Source organism: Urocitellus parryii, chromosome 8 (assembly GCF_045843805.1).
Source record: "Urocitellus parryii isolate mUroPar1 chromosome 8, mUroPar1.hap1, whole genome shotgun sequence".
In the NCBI taxonomy this organism is placed as follows: Eukaryota; Metazoa; Chordata; class Mammalia; order Rodentia; family Sciuridae; genus Urocitellus; species Urocitellus parryii.
In genome coordinates, this window is record NC_135538.1 from 110,913,140 (window position 1) to 110,940,408 (window position 27,269).

General features: G+C 51.0%; 1 protein-coding gene and 1 long non-coding RNA gene across 3 annotated transcripts in view; one reads left to right on the forward strand and one right to left on the reverse strand.

Annotated features, from left to right (window-relative positions):
• Daam2 (dishevelled associated activator of morphogenesis 2) overlaps positions 1 to 27,269 on the reverse strand; it is a 107,111-nt gene that overhangs the window by 3,685 nt on the left and 76,157 nt on the right. Inside the window, exons 8-25 of one of the 2 annotated variants that reach the window (XM_026383639.2) lie at positions 27,038 to 27,141; positions 25,962 to 26,028; positions 24,780 to 24,897; positions 22,743 to 22,881; positions 19,898 to 19,956; positions 19,584 to 19,768; positions 18,774 to 19,073; positions 14,524 to 14,631; positions 12,086 to 12,112; positions 10,919 to 11,025; positions 9,708 to 9,792; positions 7,751 to 7,857; positions 7,539 to 7,627; positions 4,401 to 4,569; positions 4,158 to 4,265; positions 2,859 to 2,919; positions 1,275 to 1,406; positions 14 to 184 (exon numbers count right to left, since the gene is read on the reverse strand). In XM_026383639.2, the coding sequence (XP_026239424.2) occupies positions 14 to 184; positions 1,275 to 1,406; positions 2,859 to 2,919; positions 4,158 to 4,265; positions 4,401 to 4,569; positions 7,539 to 7,627; positions 7,751 to 7,857; positions 9,708 to 9,792; positions 10,919 to 11,025; positions 12,086 to 12,112; positions 14,524 to 14,631; positions 18,774 to 19,073; positions 19,584 to 19,768; positions 19,898 to 19,956; positions 22,743 to 22,881; positions 24,780 to 24,897; positions 25,962 to 26,028; positions 27,038 to 27,141 (2,136 nt within the window). The remainder of the gene's footprint in view (positions 1 to 13; positions 185 to 1,274; positions 1,407 to 2,858; positions 2,920 to 4,157; positions 4,266 to 4,400; positions 4,570 to 7,538; positions 7,628 to 7,750; positions 7,858 to 9,707; positions 9,793 to 10,918; positions 11,026 to 12,085; positions 12,113 to 14,523; positions 14,632 to 18,773; positions 19,074 to 19,583; positions 19,769 to 19,897; positions 19,957 to 22,742; positions 22,882 to 24,779; positions 24,898 to 25,961; positions 26,029 to 27,037; positions 27,142 to 27,269) is intronic. The other variant, XM_026383640.2, reaches the window with a different exon arrangement.
• LOC144256619 (uncharacterized) lies at positions 92 to 7,546 on the forward strand. Its single transcript, XR_013344171.1, has 3 exons — positions 92 to 203; positions 3,415 to 3,499; positions 7,461 to 7,546. It is a non-coding gene; the product is annotated as an uncharacterized LOC144256619 (long non-coding RNA).

The window sequence follows — 27,269 nt, forward strand, 5'->3', positions numbered from 1 at the left end:
GGCCCAGCCTCACCATGGCTTCCATGCGTGCCCGCCGTTCCTCCTCCTCTTTCCTCCTCCTCATGGCCTCCAAGTCCTGCCGGGCCTCTGAGAAGGACTGCAGGAAGGTGTCAAAGATGCCAAAGAACTCGTCGGGCTGCATCTTGCTGTCATGTTCCCCGAAGTGCATCAGTGCCTTGGCAAACTGTGCGGGGAGGGAACAGGTTGGTGGAGAGTCATCAAGCAAGATGGCTCAGCTCTGTGGTTAGCTGAGCTCCAGCCAGAACATGGCCCAGTCCAAAGCCCAGGATTACAGGAAGTGGGGAGACCCCATTATCTATGCATAAGGACAAGGCTAAGGAAAAGCTTGAGGCCCACACCTGGGGAGGTGGGATTTGGACTGACTGACAGGCTACCTCATGGACACCTCTGGGTCTGCTATGGTGAAGGTCCAGGTCATGAAGTGTAGACCTTGGGAAGCCCTTTCTGAGGTCAGGAACTGCCCAGTCACAATGAACCTGAGATCATTTAGTTATTGGGTTACTTATTGAACTCTTCTGTGCCTCAACTTCCTCGTCTGTAAGATGGAAATAATAGAATCTGTAGTGCTATTGTGGGAGTCAATGAGAATAGATGCAAGGGAGTAGTTACACGTGTCAGGCCCTGTTTGGACTGACAGCTGCCATCAGCTGTCATCTCTAATTCAACCCAAGCAACAGCCTCTAAAGAACACCTCGTAACTCAGCGTTCTCCCTGGGCCAGCAGCCTCTGCACTTCTTGGACGCTGGTTAGGAATGCTGAGTCTCAGGCCCCACACCAAGCCTCCTGAATAAGAATCCAGTTTACAAAAGCCCCACATACTGGGCCTATGTGCAGATCAGCCTAAGAAGCTGGGAAAAGCAAAGCAATCAAGTCCAAAGCTGCAAAGCAGAGTTAGGGTCCTCAGCCAATTCCATCATTTATAACTGGCCATCATGGGCATGTCACCCTCCATGTCCTATTTGTTGAGTGGGCTTGTGAAACCTTAGCGAACCTGTAAGGAGGGTGGTACCTCAACCCTGATAAGCGGACTGTGTTCTTTGCAGTATGTGGTTATCCATACGGGTGCAATATGCTCACGCATCCTGCAGGAGTGAGGGGACAATTCTTCCTCAAAGCTCTGTGGCTCTGGGGTTATTCCCCCTGGGCTGTCTGTGGGAGGTAGGGGTGAAGGAGCTCTGCTAGACACAGCTGAGATGAGGAGCAGTGGTGCTCAGGGTCTGGCTGGGGTCAAGGGGCACTTGGGGCACCCTTACCTTGTCCCTGGCCTCATTCAGTTGGTCTTCCAGCTCTGAGAAGCTGAAGCTGGATACTGTGATGAAGTCGCTCATGACTGGGACAAACTTGTCATTGGGCTCCTGTACCTGGCGTCTCTGATACTCCAGCTCCTGAGAAGGAAGAGTAATTCAGAATCAGAATCAGGAATTCAGGGATCATCACCACCCCCATTTGCCACTCACGGGACATTGAGCCTCCCTTTGGAAGAGGGAACACCTAGAGTTCACAGTCCTCAGGGTGCTACAGAGTATGAGTTATCCACCACTTCACCCACCTCTATGCCCTCACCTACCAATGTCCTCTTTCTTTTTCAAGAGCCTTGCTACACAGAATGTGTTCTGGGACTAGTAGAATCACCTGGGAAATCTTAATAAATGCATAGTCTCAGGCCCACCTCATACCTATTGGGTGAGAATCTACCTTGTAACAAGACCCCCAGGGAGTCATGTGAAGATTTAAAATATGTGTTTTCTAAAGCTCCCAACTGGTGCTGGTCCATGGACCACACTAACAAGTTGGATGTTTGGAAATCACCCCTTGCCCCATGGTGGCAAAAGGTTATTTCTTATACTTAATGTCACTTCTTTCTTGAAGTCCATTTCCCACTCACACTTTCCCTTTCCCTACAAGGAAGAGGGAAAGGTTTTGGAGGAGTGAGGGACAAAAGGTTGAGGACATCCCAATACTGGGCCTGCCTTGCCTAGAGCCAGAGATGGTATTAGCTGAGAAGCATCAGAGCAAGAATGAGAAAGGCCAAAGACTGGGTGCTATGGTCTGTGTGTTTCCTCCAAATTCATGGGATGAAATCCTGCTCTCCCAACTGGGTGGTATTAGAAAGATGGAGTCTTTGAGCTGTGGTGGTTCATGAGGGCAGAGTCTATGTGAATGGGATGAGTACCCTTCTAGTAAAGACCCACAGGAGCTCATTTGCCCTTCTCACCATGTGAGGGTACAGCAAGAAGGTGCCATCTCTGAGGAACAAGCCCTCACCAGACACTGAATCAGCTGGCAACTCGATCTTACACTTCCTGGACTTCAGATCTGGGAGCCATTTCTCTTATTTATAAGCGACTCTGTTCATGGCATTTTAAATGGACCAGGACACCTGAGCCTCCAGCAAGGACAGCAATGGGTCCCCCTCTGACCCAGTGGGGTGAAGAGACATGAGGAAGAATTTTCTGGGGCCAGCAGACCCCTCTGCAACCCTGCGTGACCCCTATGCCTAGCCAGTTCTCCGCTTTCCTATCCACTTGAATTGAACTACAACATGGCAGATTTATAGTTCACTCCATCCCCTTCCATATGGACATCATGTTGGACAGTGATATAGAAACAACCTCAATTGTCCCCTCTGTGGGGGCCGAAACCTAAACCCCAGATAATCCAATCACCCTTTCCTGAGGGCTGTGTTCCCTGTGCCAATTGCTGGACCTCAGCCAGGAGCTTTAGGTCACAGAAGTGCCTCAGACTGGAGTCTACCGTCAATCCAGGGTGGACAGCATGGACAGCTGTTTCTCTATTGGCATCCCCCCAAGCCCAGGCACACTTGATGACGTACTCACCACCTCAACAGCTCTTAGGCCCTTCCTCAGGTTGCTAACCTCCTTCTCCAGCTCCGCCAGGCTGTGGAGAGACAGGAGGGAGAGGAGGTCACCAGCTCTGCATTGTGGAGGAGGACCTGAGGCTGGTTCAGGTGGACAGCAGCACTAAGCACAGTGGCCTGGGGGTCTGTGGACCTCAGTCTCAGCTCTGCTTAGGCTACTAACAGGTGGCCCTAGAAAAATCACTTTCCTTCTGCCTGCTGGTGCATAGAGTTCTGTTGCATAGACCCTTTTGGATCAGAAATGCCATGCTCCATATTTTCTAACACATGGCCTCTGGCTCAGACTTCTATTTTTTATTAGTATCAGGTACTGCTTATTCGTTCTTAACAGGATTCTGTGGCTTGAATGTGTCCCCAAAAGTTCCTGTATCGAAAAGTTATATTAATGGCATCTGGAGGTAGGGCTGATGAGAGATAATCAGGATTAGATGAGGTCATAAGGACCCCCATGATGTTATCAGTGGCTTTATAAGGACGAGAGACCCAAGCTAGCAATAACACTTGCTGTCTTGCAGTATGATGTCATCTGCCATGTGATGATGCACCAGATGCTAAGCAGACCCTGAGGCCATGCTCTTGGACAGCCCAGCCTCCAGAACTGTGAGTCAAATGAACTATTTTTTATAAATTACCCTGTCTCGGATATTATGTGATAGCAATAGAACGAAGGCACAGTATACTTTATATGCAGCAAGCATTGGATACCTATTAGCCATTTACATTTCTGGTTCCACTGGAGATGGTTTCTATCAGCCCTTGGGTTCAGGTCTGATTTCGGTAGCAGAGGCTGTTGAAGCCCCACGCTATGTCCGCCATCCATCCATTAACATGGCCTCAACTCTTCCAGCTGGGTGAGCACTTTTTCTGGGGTAGCCTCCTCAGCCTATACCCATGATCAGAGAGTTCTAGCCTCCTGAAACGCCCTCAGCCAATGAATGACACGGGATACTATGTGACTGCCCCAGCGCCCTTACCCCATGGGTGGGATATCCAACCTCCTGGAGTCGCCTAGTGGGGCTTGGTGCCACTTTCCTACCATGGTAACTGGCTTACCAAGATCCCTGTTTTGGGCATTCCGTTTCTTCCTAGCTTACTGCCCACTCCTCTTTTGGTGTTTTCTGGAAGCATCACTGAAATAAGGATCTATGAGCAAACTGTCTGGTTCTCCCAAAAGCAGCCCCTGGATTGCTGCCCACTCCTAGTTAGCCCAAGGTGCATGTCATCATGGGGATAAGGACATCTTAGAGGGACCCCTCACTTGACTTTGGCGGCTTCTGGAAGATGCTGCAGTTCCAAAGGCATGTTTAGGATGTCAGGGAAATGCTTCTCCAGAATCATGATCAGGTAATGGAGCAGAGAGATGTTTCTGTGGATGACAGGTCAGGGGTGAGGGACCAGGAAGCAGAATGAGGGTCAGGAGGAGACCCACAGACAGGGAGTCTTGGGGAGAGAGGTCAAGGGTAAGGTGAGTTGGAGGCTAAGGAGGCAAAGAGGTCCCCACCTGTCGATGCTGGACTTGGTGTCAGCAATCTTGTTGAGGCTGGCCACCCGAAACCCATAGGCGCCCCCGCGCTGCCCCTTGTTCATGAAGTTGCCAATGGCCAGGACGACCTCTAACATCTGCTTCAGACGCTTGCTGCGAGTCAGCTCCCGGGAGGCCAGCAGGATGGCTGGGAAAGGGGGGACAGGTCAGAGCCTGAGCAGGGCAGCTGCTCCCCTTACACCCCAAGAAGATGCCCCAATAGAGTTCAGAGAGCCACTGTCCAATGTCTTCAACTCTTGTGGGCCAGAGGCTTTCCCACTTCTCATCTCCAAGTTTCCAGCTCCACGGACACAGACGAACTCGCCAAGACCAAGGCACCAGACTTCTTGGAAGGCACCAATACTTTTCCCAAGAACATACTTGAAAAAAACCTTTTCATGCATAAAAGATTATTATGTCCTTTCTATGAATAGGATACTTTTCCTTCCTAAACCTAGCACTTAAAAATTTTAAGTTCTGCCATAATGTTGAGCAAAATAAGCCAGCATGAAATTATTCAGAACCTATAACTCCACTTATATAAATTTCATAAAAAAAATTACTAAAAGTCTCTTTGGAGAAGAGGGAGGCCTTAATAGTTGGAAGGGGGCAACATTTAGGAGAAAGATGCACAGAGGAGTCTGGGGGTCTGGAAACCTTCCAGGTCTGAGCAGGTGTGAGTATATGGGGTTCACTTTATAACAATTCATCAAGTGGGGCTCTCCTCTGTGCTTTGTCCTATTTCAATAAAAAAGTTTATTTGGAAAAAAAATAGTTCTAAAAGTTTCTGGCAATTTATATTCCTTGGGATAATTTTTCTAAGGTTGATATGCTTGCTATTTGAAAAATCTGTAAAGGGATCCTAGAAAAATGCTAAAATGTTGGCCAAACAGAAAATTTTACAGGGGTTCAAAGGAAATCAGTGACAATGGGAAAACTCCCCTATGCAGTCCTGACATTTGAGATACACTCAGGAAGAATATATTCATGAATATATTCATAAGAATATTACATTTGCAACCATATTCATCTTGACTGTATTCAGAGGATGTATTCATAATAATACATAATAAGAATCAGTAAATTTGGTATACTCAGCAATGAACGTATTCATAAGAATATATTTCAGGATATGTTAATGAATATATTCATAGAAGAACAGGCAAATTTGTCCAAGTTGGTGCATTGACTTTAGGTAAGTTGACCCAGAGTCCCTGCTGGAGGATGAGAGTATGGGTGTCACTAGCCCAGGACCCAGCTAGGATAGGTTCCATCTTGGATCCTCCAGGAATATTTCCTGGAAGAACTGGAAAGAAGAGTGTGACTCTTAGCCGCTGCATAATTCTCTACCCCGAATCAAGCACAGGATCTGATTCTATAATAGCCAACCCAGCCCTCTCTTCCCTACCTTGCCCTCAGACATCCGCCAGCAGAGCGAGTCTTAGGCAGCATAGCTTTCGGAGAGTGACTTTCCCAGCACTTTTGTCTTCCAACTCATCTTGCTCTGTGAAGCTTGATATTAAAGGGAGACCTTCCAGAACATCCCCAGACTATCAGGAAGCACTTAGGAGCAGGAACGGGGAGCTGTCTGGAACTGACCCTACCCCATGGCTAAGCTGTTCTGCTTCTGAAACTCCAATGACAGTTGCTCCCATTTGCTCCAATGAGCCAGGACACACAAACTGTTGAGCGCACACATCTTGGGCTGAATGCCTTATCTGTGCCTCATGCCCCAAAGGCTATCTACCGCAGGAAGGAAGTCAGATGAAGATAAGGAATCACCCTGGTCAGAGGGCGAGGAGATACCACCAGAGCTTAGCGATGGAGAGTCACTCCTGAGTTTTTCCTTCTCTCTCAGACCCATTATCTCTAAACACACCTGCTGGTCCCTCACTGCCTGAGGATGGTATGAAGGGGGACAGGGTTCAGGTTACAGAAAGTGTCTGCCTTTAGCTCTCCATGCTCCATCCTTCCTCAGAAGCCTCCTGGAAGCAGCCCACTGGACTCCACCAAGGTCCACTCCCTGGACTGGCGGGAGGGCTGACTGACCCTGGCGTCCAGCAGGGGGGGCCCATGCTCTGCTCTGCCCCAAGCCCTGCACCCTCAGCATCTGGGACACAGGCTCTCTTGTTCCCCTCTGCTGGGCTTCCCAGCCTTTGTCCCCAACCTGCTCTCCTGTCTTTTCTGCAACTCTCTGCCCCTCCCTCCTCTGCCATCCCAACAGGCAGCCCCAGGAAGATGTCCTGTGGACAGTACCACTGGACAGGGGAAAGGCGTGGGTTAGGAAGACAGCAAGTGCATCCTTACCCTGGCTCCACCACCCATCAGTGACAACTGCCAGAGTCACCAGGCAACTACCACAGTCCTACTTCAGACATGAGAAAGGAGGCACATAGAGGGTGACGATGGCACTCACACATGGGACTGTTGTAAGGACCAAATGACACCTTTTTCTTTTTGCATAATGCTTGGTACATGGTTCTCAGAAATCATAATTCTTGTTGGTTTTCAGTTTTTGTTTTTGTTTTATGGTACTGGTGACTGAGCCCAGTGGGAACTCCACCACTGAGCTGTACCATAACCCTCTTTATTTTGAGACAGAGTCTCAGTGCATTGTAGAAACTGCCCTTGAACTTGCAATCCTCCTGCCTCTGCCTCCTGGGTAGCTAGGACTACAGTCGTGCACTCAGAAAATCAGATGTCTCCATGAATCACCGTATGTAATTTTTTACTTCTTAGTAGCTCAAACATGAATTAATGTGCCCAGAGGTCTTCTATGAACTTAGCACCTCTCAGGTGGGCAAAACAGATGAGCTCAATGTGCACCAGGTGCTGTTCTAGGTGCAGCTATTATCTTCTCCTTGTTTCTGTTCCACAGTGGGACAGGATGCTCTCCAGGGCAGAGAGTTTGCATGCTGAGACACAGAAATGTGTCACATGGTTGTCACAGAGATTAATATAAATAAGCACATTTTTCGACAACATCACAGTTTAAATTTTGTCCTTGCCTTTCTTTTTCCCTTTTGGGTTAAAAATAAGGAAGGAGCTTCCCTCTGCCCCATTCATGGATTCCCAGATGCCTCTCCATCCCAGCCATCCCCCAGCCCTCAGCCATACCTTCAACTTTGGGCTTGGCCTCGGTCAGTCGGTCCTGGAACTTCTTCTTAAAGAAGAGGGCCTGCAGTCGCTGCTGATAGTGGTCGATCCTGTGGACAGAGTGAGCTACATCAGAAGGCCACCGCCACCAGTCTCAGCCCCAGGAGCCAGCTCTGGCCCCCTCTTGGGCCTGCCACCTCCTTCCCCTTTCTGGCTACAAAGGCCGCCCCAACCTGCTCATCTCATAGAGGAAGCGATCGGCGCGGGCCATCCGCTCCAGCTCGTGTTTGTGCTCCTCCAGGAGGTCAACGTCACTCTTCTCCGGGATGAACTTGAGGAGCTGCAAAGAGCAGGGGCACGTCAGACAAGAACCTGGTGAGCAGCTGGGAGGGGGTGCAGTGCATGAGGAGCCCAGGTGCTCGGATGGGGCGCACCAGATGGGGAGGGCTCAGAGACAGGTGCTCTCGTGTGGACCGGTGCTCAGAGGATGGCACCTCTTTCTTTTTTCTTTTCACCTTTTAAAACTGAGATATAGCTTACATACAGTAATGTACATTATTCTGAATTAAAAATAAGTAATTACTTAAAATCAGCAATTCCACACAGCTGGATGATTTTTCTTTTGGAGCCAACTTTATTGCGCTATAATCTCCATGAAATAAAATGGACCCATTTTAAATGTGTAGTTCATTGGGTTTTATCAAGACCTTCCACTGAACAATAAGAATAAAGTAAAAAATATTTCCTTCCCCTTAGAGAGTTCCCTTGCTTCATTTCAGAAAGTCCTCTATGCCCCTAATACAACTCAGCTGAATTGTATCACCTTAAACACCGTATAAACAACCTCATTCTGTGTGCTATGGATTAACATGGCCCCCAAACGTCACGTGTTGGAAATTTAATCCCCAAATCACATGTGAATGATATTCAGAGGTGGGCCTTTGGGAGGAAAGTAGGATTAGATGAGATCACTAGGGTGGGGCGTCCATAACGGTATGAGTGGCTTTATCCTAAGAGGAAAAGGGACCCAAGAAGCATGCTTGCTCTGTCCCATCACGGGATGCCTTCCACCTCGCTATGCTGTGGCACAGGGTCCCCACAAGATGCCAAGCAGATTTCCAGCCTCCAGAACTATGAGCTAAACAGATAAACTTCTATTATTTATAAATTAGTCAGTTTCACATATTTTGTTATAGCACAGAAAATGGGCTATGATGCTATGTGGTGTTTTGTTTATTTGTTTTGTTTTGTTCAACATAAAGTCTAAGATTCATCCTTCCTGTGTATTGGTAATTTGGTACTTATTTATTGCTAAGTAGTATTCTGCTGTATACCAGACTATTTATTCACTTTCCTGTCAATGGACAGTTGTTCACACCTTGGGGGCTTTATAAATAAAGTTGCTATAAATATTCTTGTGTATGTATTTTAGTCAGTATTGGTACCAGTTCCTCTTGCGCCTACACTGAAGTGTGGGATTAGTGGGCAGAGGGTAGGCCGGTATTTAGCCTCTACATGCACCGCCTGAGAATCTCAATGGCTTCATGTCCTCACAGCACCTGCCACTGTCCATCTTCCTAATTTTAGCTACTTGGGTGTGTGTGTAGCTACTCCTGTGGTTCCTGGTCTCTCTGATGGCCAATAGCACTGTGCACCTTTTCACAAGTTCACTGGCCACTTGGAAATCCTCTTTCACGAAGTGCTTCATTAAGTCTTTTGCTCATTTTTTCATTGATGTGTAGGGGTGTGTGTGTGTGTGTGTGTGTGTGTGTGTGTGTACACACACATGTGTATGGAAGTAAACTTCTTCTTGTCTTTTCATTCTAGTAACAGTGCCTTTGATCGATGGTGGCTCTTAATTTTAATGAAATCCAATTGTTTTCTAAGTTTCTCTTAAAGGACACAGCAAATTGAGGTAGAAGAGATTTGGGGAAGATGTGACCACTGTTCACCCTGAGTTTGCTTTGAGACCTCATACCTCCTTCCAGAGGCCTCAAGGATCCCTGGCAGCCTTTTCCAGGCTTCCCCCAGAAAGGTTCGTTCAGGGCAGTTTCTAGAAACCTTTTCCCCAACTACTCCAGCCTGCCTTCTCCTTGCCCCATGAGTCTCAGCCTCTCTGGGGGCTGTGGGGAAGGGGTGGGGCTGGCTATCCCCAGGTTCCGCTCTCTTCCTTCCCATGAGGTTCCTCACCTGCTCCAACATGTCCTTAGCAAGGTCCTCCTGCTCATCCATCTTCAAAATGGCCTGCCGGATCTCCTCGTTAGAAAGCTTCAACCTGAGACAAAGCCCACCGCTGAGCAGCCCGGTCTGGCCCCTCAGCTAAGACACCCCCAAACTTCTTCTCCAGACGACACAGCCTCAGCCTCTTATCTGTCCTGAACGTGGACTTGGGAGTATTGCTGATGGCGCTGTGTCCACGCCTTATTCGTCTAAACTAATACGAGTCAACCCATCTACTTGAAAACAGGTATTTTAGTGTCTCTGTGGAGACTTGAGCCACTGGTGTCTTGCTTGAGGCTTTGTCAGAGCTGCTAGGGGCATTTGGGTGTAGAGGGACATCACCAGTGCAGACACCTCCTCATGCCTAAAGATCTATAGCACCGCCATGGGAGGACAGGCCTTCTGAGGGGACTGTTTCCTCCCCCTTCCATTCTCAGGAGACAGAGTTGCTCTCAGCCCCTGACAGTGCTTGGCTCCCACACAGCTGCTCCCATCAGTCTTGCCATCTGGGACAGGGAGAAGCCAGCCCCCTACTCGCCTGACAGCCTTCCCCAGCCCCTCCAGAGGCACACCCACACCCACGGGGAGCCCCAGGGATCCAGCACATCCCACCATCCAATGAAAGAAACTGAGGCTTGGGGCCTTGTGGGAGCACAGAGGGGCAGATGCCCAGAGGCAACTGGGGGCAACACTAAGAATAGTCCGGGAGGCGGTGCCCCTGACCCTGACTGGGGAGGCCCGCACAGAAGCTGTGCTGTTAGTGCAGATACTGCCCTGTTTGTTCTGCGGGAGCGGGAAATGCCTAGGGGCTGAGATCATGCAGCTCTGTGGCCTGAGCTGAGTGGGGCCCTCCACGGGCTTAGAGCAGCTCAGCTGCCAGACGCTGACCAGGCTGGTCAGGGGCCTGGTGACTGGGGCAGTTTCCTGTTTGCACAGCCCCCGGCTGCTGCTTAACAAGGGACTCCCAGGAGAGGACTCTAGGTCAGTGTCCATTCCCTTCCCAAGGGACAGCAAAGGAGGAGGCCAGAGATGCCATCACCCCATTCCTCTGCCACCCCTCTTGCTAGACACTCAACTTCCTTCTTTCTTAGCCCCATCTTGGACCCGTGCTCCCTGGAGGGCCCACTCTTTCCCAGCAGAACCTCTCTTGGAGGGGCCTTAGGGACAGGGCTAGCACCTACTTGGAGAGAAGAATGATACAGTTCTGCGCCCTCCGGCCATCAATGACGGACAGCTCTTTGACCTTGCGGGAGGCCAGGTAGATGTCCTCTGTGGAGCCCAACTCCTTCTGCAATGAGTCCAGGGGAAGCATTGAGATATACGCCTTCCCCAATCTCCTTCTTGCCCACCCGCCAGGAGCCACCCTCCTACCAACCTGGGGATACTTATAATAGAAGGGGGAGAGGAAGGAGGAAAGAAGAAGATGGGGGAGAGGACAGTGTTGAATAATTAGCTCTCACAGGAGGGATCCGGGACTTTACCACGAGCTAGAAAGCATGGGTGGAAAGAGTGAAGACCACCCTTTTAGACACTATCCTCCCTGGATAACCTATGGAAGGGGCTGTTCCGGGGAGAGGTCTGACCGATCCCTGTGACTTTAGGTAATGTGACATGACCTACCATGTCCCCCACAGGATCAAGCCCCACTCATCATGCCCTCCTCTCAGACAACCTCCCCAAGCTGATGATGAGACGTTGGTCCAAGCCCCCTAAGGCCTCGGCCCCCGACTCCCAGGGATTTCAGGTGATGCCCAACATGCCCAGGGCAAAGGGCATCCATGTGGCTAGGGGTGCAGAAACGGGGGCAAAATGCCAAGCAGAATTCTCCCCTCTGGGGTTCCAGCAGATTCCCAAGAACTCAAAGATTCTACCCCTTCTTGCCTTGGGCCCTGGAGAGGGAGATGGTGAGGCTCTCGGGTGGATTCTGCCTACTCTAGAGACTTCCTCCACAGAACCTGTGTGGCTCCATGGTGCCCAGCTCCAGGGGTCACTACTGACATCTTTATCTTTGGAAGTTAGGCCCCTGGAGTTGGCAGTGCCCACCCAGGCAGCCCTTCAGGAAAGCCTCGCCGTGGGCCTGGCAGGAGAGACACGGACCTAGGAGCTTTCTCCGCACCCCCTAGACAGTGAGCCCCATTGCTGGTGGAGGTATTCTGCATCACCCTCCCTTTCCTATGTTTCTTTTTTCTCTTTGGGGGCCCTCCTGCCTGCCCCCCTATCTGGATGTCCCCAGAAGAGTAAGAAGGTAGGAGGTGAAATGGGCCAGCCCTTGTTTTGGGCCCACTTCAGGGCATCAGCCCAGGACAGTGGTTAAAACCTGAAGTGACCAGAGCCCCGGAGTGACTCACCTGCTGAGGAGGATTAGTTATCAGCTCCTAGGTAGGCAGCAGCCACAGCCAACAGAGAATTAAACATGCACAACGTTAGTCAAAGAGTTTTGGGGACCCGGGAGCAGCAGGACAGACATGGGCACCTTCAGCATCTACACTGTCCACTTGTCCCCTGGAGACCCCCATGATTGGAAACAGGAACCCAGAAGTAGCCCTGGACATGCACCACAGAGAAGCCAGACAAGCAGAGATCAGGCAGCTCCTCCCCATGCTCTGGGCCCAGCCGAACCACGGCTCTTCCATCAGGATGGAGCAGGCTGAGCTCCCCCAGCCCGGGCCTTGACATCCACTCTTCCCTCTCCTCTGCTGAGAATCTGCCCAGAGGGCAGAGGGCATCTCTCCGCCTGGCATGAGCTCCTCTTTCTCATCATAGGTGAGAACTTGAAACGGAGCTTGTGGAAGCTGTGTGCATCAGGGCAGGGGGGCAGGTCTCCCTAACTTGCTCCTTGCCCTTTATCCTTCAGTGTCTAAGGGAACCAAGAAGGCACAGCTGCATCCGTGTCCTCCCTTCCTGACCCTGATGGAGTTGAAGCTACCAACTCAGAACCTGCCCAGGACACAGAGGGAAGGCCATGGCTCCCAGGACCTCCCCCGGCCCACCACCCACCATCCAGGACCTGGAGACAGGAAGAGGAGGTGACAAGGGAAACACAGACCCTGGGGTCACCCCAGTTTGGCTGCTGTCATTTCAGTTCCAGAGACTGGGCTGCTCCTGAGTGACAATATTCTGGCTGAACCCAGCCCCGGATCAGGGCTGCACTGACTGGGCTCGGAGGGGTGAGGCGGGCCGAGCACGGGGGTCTTTCAGTCTTAACTCTGCTCAACTCATCAAACCAGAGGGCCCCACACCCAGCTTGTCCTAAACCTCACACCAACTCTTCTGACTGGTCCCCAGCCCTGCCACCACAGAGCCTTGGAGGCTGGACAGGACAGGCCAGAACTCTGACCTGAAGGAAGACTCTAGGGGAGGTGTGTGATGATCACACCTGACCCCCACCCACTCCTGCACACTCCCTGTGTCCCCAGAACCCACCAGGGAGCTCCAGTTCCCACGAGCACCAGGCTCAGCAGGGCTCCTTCAGTCCCCACGGCCCTGGCCACTCCCAGTGGGCCTGCCAGCCTGACCCAGGTATTGGCTCCTGGAATTAGGAGTGGACCTTCAGATGCCTTGGTACCTACAACTAAATAAACAGTCACTTGTTTTTTTTTCTAGAATCCCAAGATGGCCTGAGCCTGACACCACCCCCACCTCTTTGGCCAGAGCCCAGGGAGAACAGTCACACATGTCCTTGGCCCTGATGGCCCTCCGGAAGGGTCATCCACAGGCCCAAGCAGGGTAAGACACCTGTGGGAGCAAGGTCATAGCATCTAGCCACTGCCCAGGACCCAGGAGGCCCAAGACCCATCACTGTACTAGAAGTCCTCCAGTCTGGAAGCCTGGACTGAGCAGAGAGAACAGGAGGATGGTAACACAACCCCAGCAGGAGGCAGCCCCTGGGAGCAGGCCAGAGAGAAAGCAAGGGCCTTCCAGCCTGACTGGGCGTTCTCAAACTGGACGTGGTGGGGAAGGGCCCCAGATGTGCTAGTTACACTCGGACTCCTGACCCTCCACCCATGTCCTGAAGCGCATTCGATACTTGAGGATGGGGTCTGAGGATCAGCACTTCTGGCTTCTCCGCAGGTGCCCAGCATAGTCGGAGGCCTAGGCCTCAGGAATGTCCTGTGTTTGGCCACCAACCTACTCCCCCTAACTTTGTAGCTTTAGAGCCAGACTCTGTCCAGCTGTGTGTATATAGAGCCAGTGGAGCAGACCAGGGCCTCTCCCGGCCTTTGAGGGCCTGGTCCAGCTTAAGCCCCCTGACGTGACATAGAGCAGCACCCCAGAACCCCTGCTTCCTTGCAGTGTTAACATCTTCTGCTCAACAGACCATGGTGGGGGTGTTGGGAGATAAGAACATGGTTGGGAAAGTGGTTTGAAAGTTACACAACTTCTAGGTTAGTCTCCAAATCCCCGGCCAAACAGTAAGGGTCAGTGGTGGCCAGGCCTTGGGACTCTACCTCCAATGCCCCAGGATGACAATGAGAAATGGACAACATACTACTTCGTCACTTGGTCTATAACTAATACATTGTGGCATTTCCCTTGCTGGACTACACACCTCCCATTCTTATCTAGGTCCTCAGTACAAACATGGAATCTCATCAAGAACAAAATCATTCAGAATTCATGTGCAGAAGGAAAAACCAATCGGGGAGGGGAGGAGGGAGGGAGGGAGGTAAAGAGGAAGGGGACAGGATGGTAAGAGGAAAGCGAGGGTCTGACTTCCAAGAGTGTGGAGTGTGGAATTAAGACCACAAGTCTAAGGCCCAAGAGGCCAGAGGGGGCAAGGTCTTACCTGGTGCCTCTGATAGGCGGAAAACATTTTTTCAAAATCCTCTAGGTCCAGAATCTGAAATACCTGCATGTCATCAATCTCATTCCATATGGTGCCAGGGACACGCTCCTAGGATTCAGGACAGGGAGAAAACCCTATGATTGACCTAACACCTTCATCAGGAAGATGCCCAATGCATCTGTCCCCCAAGGGCACCTACTACAATGGCCAGGCTTTCAGACCTTCAGAAAGGGGTCAGTTCCTACCCCTCCAGCCTCTGCCCCTCTTTAACACGCTGCTCCAGGGTAGAGCCCCAAGACAGCTTCCTTCTCTTCCCTTTCATGGGGACCACTGTAAGCTCATCTCAGAAATCACTGGAAGCACTGAGTGATGGGTAGGAGACAGGAAAGCAGAGGTCCCGGCCACCTGCATGGGCCGACTCTTCACGAAGGGCAGGGTTGGCTAGAAGCTGCCCCCCACCCCTGGTTGGAATCTGTGGGAGGATCAGAGTGCACACAGATTTGGGATCCTCAAAGCTTTTGCACAGGCTGCATTTCCTGTATGAGATAGCTGGCCATTTTATTTCCCAAGGTCTTCCTCCTCCTCTCCCAGATAACTAAAAAGTGGACGAATGCCAAAGGTTGGGACACCCTGGCCCCTGTAGTGACTGCTCAGAACATCCAGGCTTTGCCACAACTTCCTGTGGTCAGACCCAGGGAAGGTGTCCCCAACCTTCATGACTGGGATGGGCCCAGAACTTTCTGTCCTCATGTCTCTCAGTTGAGACACTACCACCCTCCCTGTAGGACCCTTGCCCTGGGGTCTGGAAAAGACCTGTTAGCCAAGCCAGAAACAGTCCAGCAGTCTCGTGACACTCTGCTCATGGCTTAGGAGACAGCAGTATGGACTAAGAGGACTTGAGCGTGGTGCACCCTCCCCCTCCAGGATGCTCCACCCTTGGGCTCCCGGGAATCTCCAGCTCATCCAGAGCATGCTGTCCTTGACAAGAGAACCTCCCGCCCTCGCCCTCCTCTGCCTAGAGGGCAGCCAGGGGACCTTCTGAATACCTCCTCCTCGTCCCCCTCAGCCAGGCTTGGAGAGAGAAGCGTACCTTTCACTCACTTTTATTTTGTTAAACTCTGAAAGGGGGAGGCTAGGCTAGAGTCAGGGGGTGGGGACATTCCTGTGGCCTTCTGAAGGCCAGGGACCCTCGTGAGGAATGCCTGGCTGGGAAGCTCAGAGCAGTAAGGAATACAGGCAACTGGCCAAACCCAACACAGACGCATTCTTTTCATGGCAGAAAAGACCAGAGCGAGTGAGTGTGTGTGTGTACATCCATACCCAGGAGCATGCGTGGGGTAGAGGAAGGAGACTGGGGAGAGGGACTGGGATCCTGGCAAGGGGATGTGGGAGGAAGAGAGAGATGGGAGGGGGACCTGAATCAGAGAAGCAGGGAGGGGCGCTGGCTGCAGCCGCGTGGGGCGCCGAGTGACCCAGCATAGAAATCCAGGCCTGGGGGTGGAGGTGGGGAGAGGGAGGCCCACAGAGGCAAATCTTCCCATCCTCCTCACTCTTCATGGGATCAGGGTAAGAAGAAAGGGCTAGAACCCAGCGCTGGGTGTCCAACATGGGGAAGAACTTCCCGTGAGGCACCAGACAGATCACCTGGGCCCTCTCTCATTTTTCTCAAACGCAGCCCCCCCCCCACCCCAGCTCCCTCACATCTTCCAGAAGGACTTGTGGCTCTTCCTGGAGGTCTCCCTGAGGTCTGGAGCCAGAGGGAGGTCGGCGTGTTCCTGATATTCACCACTGACCTCACCGTCATCGCATCACCCCCAGGTGCCCATCTTGTGTCATAATTCCCAAATTTACTTTTTCCATCCCCCTGGCCAAGACCCCATCATCTCTAGTCTAGATCCCTGGGGCTTCTGGACCTCTAGAGATGGGCTTTATCTTTCTCAGAAACACATTTCATCACATCTTCCTCACAGAGCATTGCCTGTGGGAACAGACGGAGCCGGCTGGCTGACGTCCCCAGCCCTGCCACCACATGGGTCTGTGGGCACAGAGGGATTCTCTTCTTACCCACGTCACACAAAAGGAAGCTGAGTCTCAGGATGCCTACTTCCCTGGGTCATCGTGAGAGCATACTTAGGACATACATGGCAGTGCCACTAATAACTAATCTGACAGTATTATTATTAGGGCTTCCTATGAGTCAAGTATCTATTCGAGTCTTTAACATATATTAAGTCAAGTGATCCTCACAACCACCTTTTGAAATGGATATTAGCAAGACCCTCATTTTACTGATCAGGAAGCTGAAGCCCAAACAATTAAAAAATCTGCCCTTTTTGCACAATTAAAAAATTAGGGACAGGATAGCAAGTTCTCAAATACTTCTCAATGCCCCTCTACCCTGCTGCTGCCAAGAAAGTCTACAATTCCCATGAATGTTCCCAGGCATCCACTCCATCAAAATGACACCTTCCCGTCTGGCAATGATGATCTGGCCTGCTCTGGGTCCCTAGGGAATTCCTATGGCCTTTACTATTAGTGAACCCCAGAGAAAATCCTAAGCCCAAAGCTCCCTAACAGTGAAAAATTCCTCCCCTAAAATCAGCTGCTTTGTGTGGATTCCTTAACCATGAGCACACACGAGAACTTACAATGACATTTTTAAAACCTTAAATTTTTGGTAAGCATGGGAGACAAAAATATTATTTCTCCTTGACCACAATAAAAAACATTGAGTCTGCTCATGAACCGTGATCATTCCCACATAGCCATGGCTTTGGGTCTAGAGAGCCCTCTGCCTTCTCAGCTACCATTGCTTTTCTGCCAGTGGAGAAGCATCCACGGGCCACAACTGTGCAGCACAGCTGTCCTGAGTTTTCACAGTCTTGTTTTTAAATGCTGCTAACAGGTGACTCTAAAACCCAATCACTTGGATATGATCGGAGGCCTGGGAGACTGTGGGGGGATGTGTCCACGCTGTGGGTTTCCACATAGTTTAGAAGACCAGAGGTGGAAGGGATCGTAGAGATGGCCTTGCAGAGAAGAAACTGAGTTACAGGTGAGTGATGTCGACAGGTAGTTGAGTCAAACGGGGTTTGGTTCAAGGTTCAAACCTCTCCCCTGACCCATGTGGTCAAGATCTCTGGCTGTTTCCTGACCACCTTCCTAATTTGCCAGATTCGAAGCTCTCACGGGGCAGTGCCATCTCTCACCTTTATCATTATCATATCCCCAGTGGAAAGTTCTAGGCAAAGCAGACCTCAGCCTGGCTGGCCAGCTAGTCCACCACCCCTGGCTTAGAAATCTCTCTTATCTACTTAGTCTCTCCTCCACCTTAAGTCTCCATCTGAGTTCACTGATACTCCAACACAATGCTAAGTTATGGATTCCCTGTGAGTTAGTTCAATAGGCCCCCTATAACAGAGTCCAAGGAGATCCATGAACCCCAGCCCCAAGTTGGTGCCTACACGGCATGGCCAGGGTAGCAGAAACCAGTTACCCTGAGTGTATTTGCCCCGGGGACCAAACCAGTGGTTCTCTTAGTAAGATTTGCCATTATTCAAGAACCAGGGAGAGGACTTGGTTCACATTGTTTAATTATTAGGGGTCCACTGAGACCCGGGGCATCTGTAAGCTTGTGAATCCATAAAAGAATCAACTCCCACCCCTGGGCCTGGGATTGGTGATTATTAGTGGAGAATGCTCATGAGGGCCTCTCACTGTTGGTCTAGAAACATGAACACTGTATGCAGCTCTCCCAGGAGGAGGCCAAAATGGCTGTATCTTCCCATTGAACTCTTCAGTCCTTTGTGCACACTGCCCTGATCTTCACCAAGATCTGGACCTCAGCCCCAGTTCTGCCTATATTTCCCACCCTTTCCCTCAAATCAACCCTCTCCTTGAAATTCTAGCCCAGCCCTGTTTTGTCCACAGAGCAGCCTGCCTGGCCCAGGCCCTGAGCTCTCTGCTACTCTGTCAGCCCTCAGCACACACAAGCTCCTCTTGCAGGTAGCTTTGTTGACATGGGCAGAGCACACGCCTAGCATCTCTCCCAGTGCAGAATTCTCCCCAGGGCACCGTGAGCTGCCAGCTGCAGCAACCCTCTCATCTGTATCCACTGTGACTCCATCCCCCCACCACACCACCAAAGATGGAGCCCAACCCTGGGGAAGACGTCAAGCAGTAGACAATGCAGGGCTGACCTCCACTGGCTGCAGGAGAATGGACCAGCTGGCCCCTTCCTGGCCACTCACCTCATTCAGCTTGACCCAGTTGAAGGACTTCAGTGGGTGGGAAGGTTGGGGGACACGCTTTTTCCTGAGTGGGACATCACTGCTGGAGAAGGGGTCCTGAGGGAGGGGGAGGCCCATGCTGAAGCAAGGTGGGGCGCCGGGGGGTGTGGGAGGCCCTCCGGGTGGTGGGGGTGGGGGTGGAGGTGGGGGGCAACAGGAAAAGGGGAGAGGAGGTGGGGGTGGAGGCAGGTCGTTGGTTGTCACCGACGAAGACAAGGGAAATGGACCTCCAGGGGGAGGGGGGGAAGATACAGGGCCCGTCTGTAAGGAGACAGAAAAATCAAAAGGTTCAAGCCATCAGCATTGATGCCAACCAGTTCCTACCACCATTTCCTTCTTTACTTAATTTCCATCTATCCTAGACCCCAAATCCTGCTCTTACCTCCCACACAGTCAAACAGACACTGGAAAATCAGTCACAGTCATCACAATAAAGCAGCTGGGTTGGTGCATACAGTTGTCCGTGCTACAGACTGCACAAGGACATCCAGCTGCCAGGGTAAGGAGGAGCAGATATCCTACCCGCACTTTCCTATCTAAGGGCGTTTCCTGGGATAATGTCATCCAGAGCAAGGGGCATTGTGTTTCTAATGAACACAAGGTGGCACACATACAGGCTCAGGGGTCTCTTGGGTCCTGACCTGAGGTCCCCCTTTCTTTTCTCCTTCATTTTGGGGGCCTTGGCTCTTCCCCATGCCTACTCTGCCCACCCTGTCCCAAAGCCTAGGGTCTCAGCTGAGCCACATCAAAGGGAGGAGAGTGACCACGTACCGAGATCTCACTGAGTTGGGCGACCAGCTCTGCCACCTGTCCCTTAGCCTGACGCAGCTCCTGGGACTCTCGGGCCAGCTTGTCCTTCATCTTGTTCAGCGTCCGCATCATCTCTTCCTTCTCCAGCGTCTTGGTCTCACACTCCCGCTCCTTTCTCTCCAGCCGACTCACCAGCTCCATGTGTTCTGGCATGGGGGTGGGGTCAGAGAGGAGGAGGAGGGGGTGTGGGTCTGCAGCCTTCTCCGTGGCAGGAGATGGGGTCCCAGGCGGGGCTGGGGGTGGGGAGCGCGGCAGGCTCGGGCAGAACCTCTCACCTTTCCGGAACTTCTCAGCCTGGTCGCGCCACTGTTTCACCTCATTCTCATTGATGAGCCTGGTGAGGAGGGGGACGAAGGGGAGGGGCCATGGGATCCTTGCCCAGCACTCACAGCTCCCAGAAGACAGGCCCTGTGTTCATGAACCCCGATCTCCAAACTGTCTAGCCACGTCGAGGAGGCAGGAATTTTAACTTCTCCCATCTCTGTCCAGGACTCCGTCCCTGCCCAGTCCTCACATGGAGTCGGAAGGACCTGGAGACACCTTATAAGCTAAGCCTTTGAAGGAACTGAGGCTCAGAGAACAGAGATGGGGATGACAGCTAACCCATGGCAGAACTAGGACTGCATCTCATGCTTTCCTTAGTTGTATCCCTTTGTAGAAATAGGCCTGTGCATCTGAGATAGAAATGCTAGCCCTACCATGGTGCAGGCTTCCAAAGACCAATGTGTAACAGCAAGAGAAACTGCTCACCCCCCCAAACACAGAACAAGTATGTGGAGAAGGGACACATCTAAAATACAGGATGTCCTCATTCATGTCAGACTCCTGTCACAAGGTATCAGAATTAAGCTTTTACCTAGACATCAAGATATATGAGGGTTAAAATGCAAAGTGAGATCCCACAGTCTTTTGTTTTGTGAATGTCAATGTGTGAGCCAGTTAGATCCACGACTTTTGTACTGCTCAACCACATCAAGGAGAGAAAGAGGGACAGGGTATAGAGAGGGGTAGGATTTGGTGATGGGGTTTCTTTGCAGTGATTGCTGTGGTCACTGGGATGCTACCTCCTCCTCCACCATCCAGGAAAGGGTCTTCTCTGGGCCCATGAGTTTTGGGCCCAGGTTCCCTGACAAAAGGAGGGAGACAGAGTAGACGGGGTTCTGGCTTGGACCCAGGAAATCCAGTGGGTGGAGGAGAAGTTATCAGGAAAGGCTGATGAGCTGGGAGCTGCTGGCACTCCTAGGTTTCCTGCCATGAAAGGTGTAAAAATTGCCCATGAGCCAGACATGAGCCTCAGGGAGGAATTGGGCTGTAGCCACTGTAAGTCCTGCCCAAGGGTCCACCTGGGAGGAAACTGGGAACGTCCACACTGTGAGTCGATGTGCCCAGGACAGCCAGTGACACAGGGGCTGATGGGAGGGCTGGAAGCAGCCAGACAGAGAGCTGGGGAAACCCCCGAATGGCTGCAAGCTGGCTATTGCAGTGAGAAGCACCCAGCCAGAGGCTACTGAAGATCCCAAGAACACGTGACATCTTGATGCCTGAGCTGTGCTCAGAGAGCAGGAAGATGTTGCCTGATCAATCAATAATGACCTTTTCCCTTTCTCCTTCTTGCCCCAAGGCTGCCTCTAAAGGGTCAGAAACTGACTAGCTGGTGGAAGGAGGGGTGGGAAATAGAAGGAATTAGGAGAGAAATGGAATAGATCAAAGAAGCCAACTATCTTTCACCCACACATCTCAGCCTCCCCAGGCCCCAGTCATGGAAGGGGAGAGACTGAAAGCCTTATCAAGCACAGAAGTCCTTTTACACCTAGGGCTAGCCCTCCCGGCCGCAGCAACTTAACGTGATCTTAGGACTTCCACTGCCCCAGAAAGAGCAAAGCCTTTGTTAGACCTCATGAGTTGTCATTCTCTGGTAGTAGAAAAGCTTCCCCTCTGATGGTGTAAAAAAAAATTAGCAGAAAATAAAACAAGCTGCCTTTTGATACTTTACTAGTTGCCCTGGCTCAACATACCAGTTCAGGTTTTAACTAAATCAATATCCGATGAATCGTGCAAAGGAAAACAATATTCAGAATTCATATTCTACATGGCATCGGAAAGCAACATAATGATTCGATGAGAGCCAATTTATCTCCTTAAGAATAACTGGCTCAGAATCACACCCAAAGTTAAGTAAAAGTTTAAAATTAAAAATCAGTGTGTTAGCTAGGCATGGTGATGCATGCCTGTAATCCCAGCGGCTCAGGAGGCTAGGTCAGGAGAATTGCAAGATCAAAGCCAGCCTCAGCAATGTAGCGAGAGTGTAAGCAACCTAGTAAGACCCTATCTCAAAATTTAAAAAAAAAAAGAAAAAAAAATGGGGGATGTGGCTTAGTAGTTGAGTTCCCTGAATATTCAATCCCTGGTACAAAAGAAAAAAATAATTAGCATGTTAAGGTCATTTTATTAATTAACAGGCATAAATTTAGATTCTATGTATTCCTCTATATCCAGGGTCAGTAAAATATAAGCCAGATGGTTTCAGGCTCTGATCACCTCATCCAACAGGCTCATGGTCAAATGGCCATGCTCTCTGTCAGTGGTGGGCAAACTTTCTGTAAGGGGCCAGAGTAAATATTTTAGGTTTTTACATACCATGTCCAGTCTCTGTCACATATTCTTGTGTTTGTGTTTAAAATACAAAAGTTACTCTTAGCTCATGGGCCATCTAAAAACAAGCTGGAAGGTGGAAGGTAGCCCATGTGACACAGTTTCCTGCCCAGCGCTGGGTGGACTTGTTTCAATAACCCCTCCATCCAACCCACACAGGGTCTTTGAGAGTCGAGAACACGACCTACACACCTGTGCTGCCTGACGGTAATCATTGGCCACATGTCATGTTGCTGTTCAAATTTAAAATTCAGTTCCTCAGTCACACTAGCCACAGGTCAAGAACTCAATAGCCACATTCGGCTCCTGCACTGGACAGTTCAGATGTGCAGCTTCTCCTTTATCCTGGAGAGTTCGACTGAACAATGCTGCTCACCTGGGGGTGTCTGGATGGAGAGAGGGAGCGGAGGCTGCACTGGTGAGACCCAGAGTGGGAGAGAGACAGATCAAAGGCCGGCCACGACTCACATGTTAACGATGTTCTTGACATTGAAGTTCTCCAGTGGAGCCAGGTCAGGGTCTACACCCCGCTCATCCTGGAGGACAATCTGCTGGAGGATTCGATCCAGGAGCTGCCACTGCTGGAAGTAGCCTCCGTTCCGCTTGTCTGAGAGAAGACAGTACCATATCTGTAACGCAGCCCTGGAGCTCCTGGAGACACGGCCCCAGAGGGACCTCCCAGGCTCTGCTGGTGAGGCACCCCTTCCTCCTGCACGGTAAGCTCCTAGTCTGATGGAAGGTGCCATGCCGCTGTGAGAATGGAGACCCCCGAACCCGCTGTCACCTGATGACCTGCAGTGGACCTTCTGTGAACCATCAACCCTGCTAACGTAGTTCTCTCTCTATGAAATGCTTCCTGGCTGCCTTTCTTCCCTCTTGGGACCCCGGGCATACTATGCTCTCAGAATGTAAATTGCTTTTTACATTATCTATGAGAAGCACCTGTTCTAAAATATTACATGCTCTAAATAATGAAGTCTTCGGGGGAAGATTTTTTTAAAAAGATTTTTGGATTATCTATGTGATTGCTCTACGGAGGAAGATGAAACTGATTACAGGTGTGCACAGAGAGAACCTCAAAGTGAGTCAAAGAAGTGGTTAATGGAACCCAGGAGGATTTCTTGGCTGAGGTGACCTTGAACTATGAAGGCAAAGGCATGATACACTGTGCCTGACCTCACAAGGCCCCTCTCCCATCCTCTCAAGTCCTAGTCCAGCTCGACATGACAGACCCTAGGTCTTCCCTGGTCCTTGAGGCCACGCACTTCATCTCCACAGACCCCCAACAGAAGTCAACCAATGCAATCCTGACTTCAAACTCCACCCAAGAGTTGACAGATTGTCTTCAAAACCTCATCTGGGGGCAGAGTAGAGAGACCCGTGCGCACTGCCCATGGAACAGCAGACATGGGAACCACTGGGTACAAAAGCAGCCAGCTTTCTGGGGCCTTCCCCGTCTCCCCTGATGACCTTCTGAGCTGAGTTTTAGAGAACCGATCACTTCCTGGTCCCGCTCACTGTCTCTGTCTTGCTTTCCACTGTCCCACCAACACATGCGTTACCAAGTGACATTTACTTTTCACCAGGTAAAAAGAACATTTTTCACCTAAAGTCCTATCCCCAAAGAAAGGAAAATTCTCTAGGGAAGAACTTGTTTAGCCTCAGATCCATTGGTTGCAAAATGGAGACAAAATTGCAAAACTGAGTATACAGTTCTCAGGTCATTTTGAGGTTCAGGGATGATATGCTGAAGAACCTCACGTCATGTCAGGCCCAAAGTTGGCACACAATAAATTGTATCTGTAGACACCATCCCTGGGATCACCAAACCTCTACCACCACCAATTCAGCATACCTGTGTAGGCTGGCCATTAGGTTGGGCCACAGGAATACAAAAAAATATTCTGCTTTGTGAAAAGCTAGAGTACCAAGTGGTGTAGTTAAAGCTCATTTCAACCTGCATCCTGGGGTTACTGTTGGTAGTTTCATCAATCACTGCACACACCTGTATCTTACGAACTTAGACACCTGCTTCTGAGATGCTATTTGGGATACATAAAGAAGCAGGGGCAAAGGTGTTAGGGTGAGAGTCAGCAAAGACTAAACAAAAAAGTGATAGAACCTTAAAAAAAAAAAGAACATGCTCATTGCACATCTTAGCTACCTCTGCAAGCACAAAACTTCTTTTGAGAATCAAGATGGCCTTTGTCATGAACAAATAGCAGAGCTATTTGATTTTGCAATGATCAAGCTACTGTTTTGTAGACAAGGATGTTAGAGTTGCTCAGGCCCAATCCCAGCTCCTCTACTGGGTGACACTGGACATCGTGACCCCCAAGGAGAGAGGTAAGGGAGAGGTTGCATCATGCAGTCTGGCCTCCCAAGGGTAAGTGCAGAGGGATATGTGGACAGACTCACCTGCCCAGAGAGGTCCCAAAGTCTCATCTCAACCTGCCCTGGGGGGATCTCAGGCCCAGTAGGTGAGCATGAGCGCAGGGTACTCACAGGGCATCTGCAGGCAGTGGTGCAGGACAGACAGCAGGCATGGGTAGGCCTCAGTGTGCTTCAGCTTCTTGTGGATCAGATCGAACATCTGGGAAGCACTCTTGGTGTCGATGTGCACCTGAGGGAACAGGGGCATGGTGAGTGGGGACAGACAGGCAGCAGAGAAAGAGAAGAGCGGGGAGAAAGCCCTGCTTCCTTCCTCGCTGCCTCCTCTCTCGGGACAGCTTTTCTCCCACACTTCTGGCTGAGACTTAAAAAGACAGAGAGAAAAGGAGGAGGGCAGGGAGGTTAATCACCTCAACCAGGGACGTTGTCACCGTGGGCTGGATGACTGCCTGCTGTTGGAGCCATCCTGTGCGCTGCAGGATGCGCAGCAATGTCCTTGATCTCTGCCCACCAGATACCAGTGGCCTCCTCCCCTGCACCTCCCTAAGTGGTCACAATCAAAAACTTCTCCAGCTTCAGCAAATGTGCCCTGGGTGGTGGGAGTGACCAAACCAGCCCTGGTTGGAGAACTACTGATCCAAACTAAGGGAAGGAAGGGGGCGGGCAGAGATGTTCCAGGGTAGCACCTGTCCCGGGGCACAGGCCCGCCACCTGGGTTGAAGTCCCAGGTCTACTCACCAGCTGTGGACAACAGGCAAGATGCTCCTCCTCTCCACCCCCACTTTGTTATGTATAAAATCCCTGGCTTTTGTGAAAATACATCGGGGGTAGTTCTTGGTGCCTTGAAGCACCCTCCAGCCCAGGAGGCGGCTTCGGTTTAGGTAGGGATTTTATTACTTGATGTTTAAGCATGGGAGGGGTGTGTCTTCAGAGTTGCTACAGCTAAAATGATTTGGTTTGCTAAGCATGAGCTGGTTAGGGAATGGAGAGAGGTGATTCAGGAAACTTCCAGAAGGCAAGAAGAAAGTCAGCCCTAGAAAGATTTTGAGACTAACTGTATACAAGAACATGACAGTCTTTCTCTGTGACATTTTGGTCTCCTTAGGAACAGATGTCCAGGTGTGGCCACCAGAGCCAGCATACCACAAGAGTATGGTATACTCTTGTGGACCCAACCATGTGGCACCCCTAGGGACCCAACCAACACTGGACTCACCCCAACACAGGGCCCGGAGCAGTGGTTATGTGGTTGCCTGGGACCCCGCTGCAATCACCCCATCCCCACGGGCTCCTCACCATGTCGAACCTCCGGGCTAGCTCCAGGTCGTCCTCGTTCCGGACCATCTCAAAGAAGTCTAAATGCCTAGAGAGGATGGGGGAACAGAGGGGGTAGACATTACAGCTAGGACATCCGAGGCTGGGGATTACAGCCCCTTCATCCACCTCCCCCGACTGGCAAAATCTCAAAGTTTAACTCAGGTGAGGCTAAGGCAAAAGAGAGAAGCCACATGATAGAAGCTAATACCTGCCCTTTATAAGAGCCCATGACCTTCCTTCAGGGAGGTCATCCCAGGGTCCTATCTTCTAAGGTCAGCATTTCTCAATTTTGACATTAGTGACATTTTAGGCTCCATTACCCTTGGCTGTGGAAGACTGATGTCTGTGAAGGGTTGAGCATCTTGGTTGCTACCCACTACATGACCACACTGCTCCTCCCCCAAGAGTGACAACCCAAAATGTCTCCAGGCAGGGCTGAGGGTCTCCTGGGAGATGCAGTCGCCCTCAGTCAAGAACTGCTGCCCTCCATCTATCTTTCCCAGTGTCCTTCTACTGTCCCCAGGTCGGCCCTCAAGCTAATGTCTCCCTCATTCCCCACCCCATCAACACACGGGCTTGCTCCTCCCCAGACATCCTCTACCCCTTGCGACCCAGTGCAATAATAGCCTGTGCTCATGGGACAGAACCGGAGGGGACTCACTGGAAACACAAGAATCCACCCATTCTCTTTGATCAGCAAAGGCTTTATCATATGCATCTTGGATGGGCTTTTCTTTTCTGAGTGGGAGTGTACTGCAGGGCATTTAGCGTTCTTGTCCCCAACCAACCAACCAACTTGAAAACCAAAGAACAGTCCCACATATTTTCAAGTGTCCCCCAGGGGGCAGTGCTGACATGGTTGAGAACTACTGGGTTCACCTGCCTATACACTAGGTGATGAGTCAAGGTCAGCACAGGGGACAGGCTAGGGCACACCTGCCCCATACACAGCTGGGTATGGCAGGGAAGAGCAGCTTTCACAATGGTCCTGGCCATCTCCAACTGAGACACTGTCCCCACCCGTTTGCCATGGGGCTGGGTGGCTGGGGCCTTACTTGTCCAGGATGGCATTCTCGTGTTGCCGGAGCTTATCGATCACAGGCTGTATCCCCAGCATCAGGAACTCGTACCGTAGATGTAGACGGAACTCCAGATTATCCTGGGGGTCACCAAAGCAGCACCGAATTGAGCAGCTGGTCTCCTGCCCAAGAGAATCCCCTGGGGACCCCTTGTCCACACCCCAGCCATCATCCCACCTCGCCTGCAGCAAATTCACTTGAGCTGCTT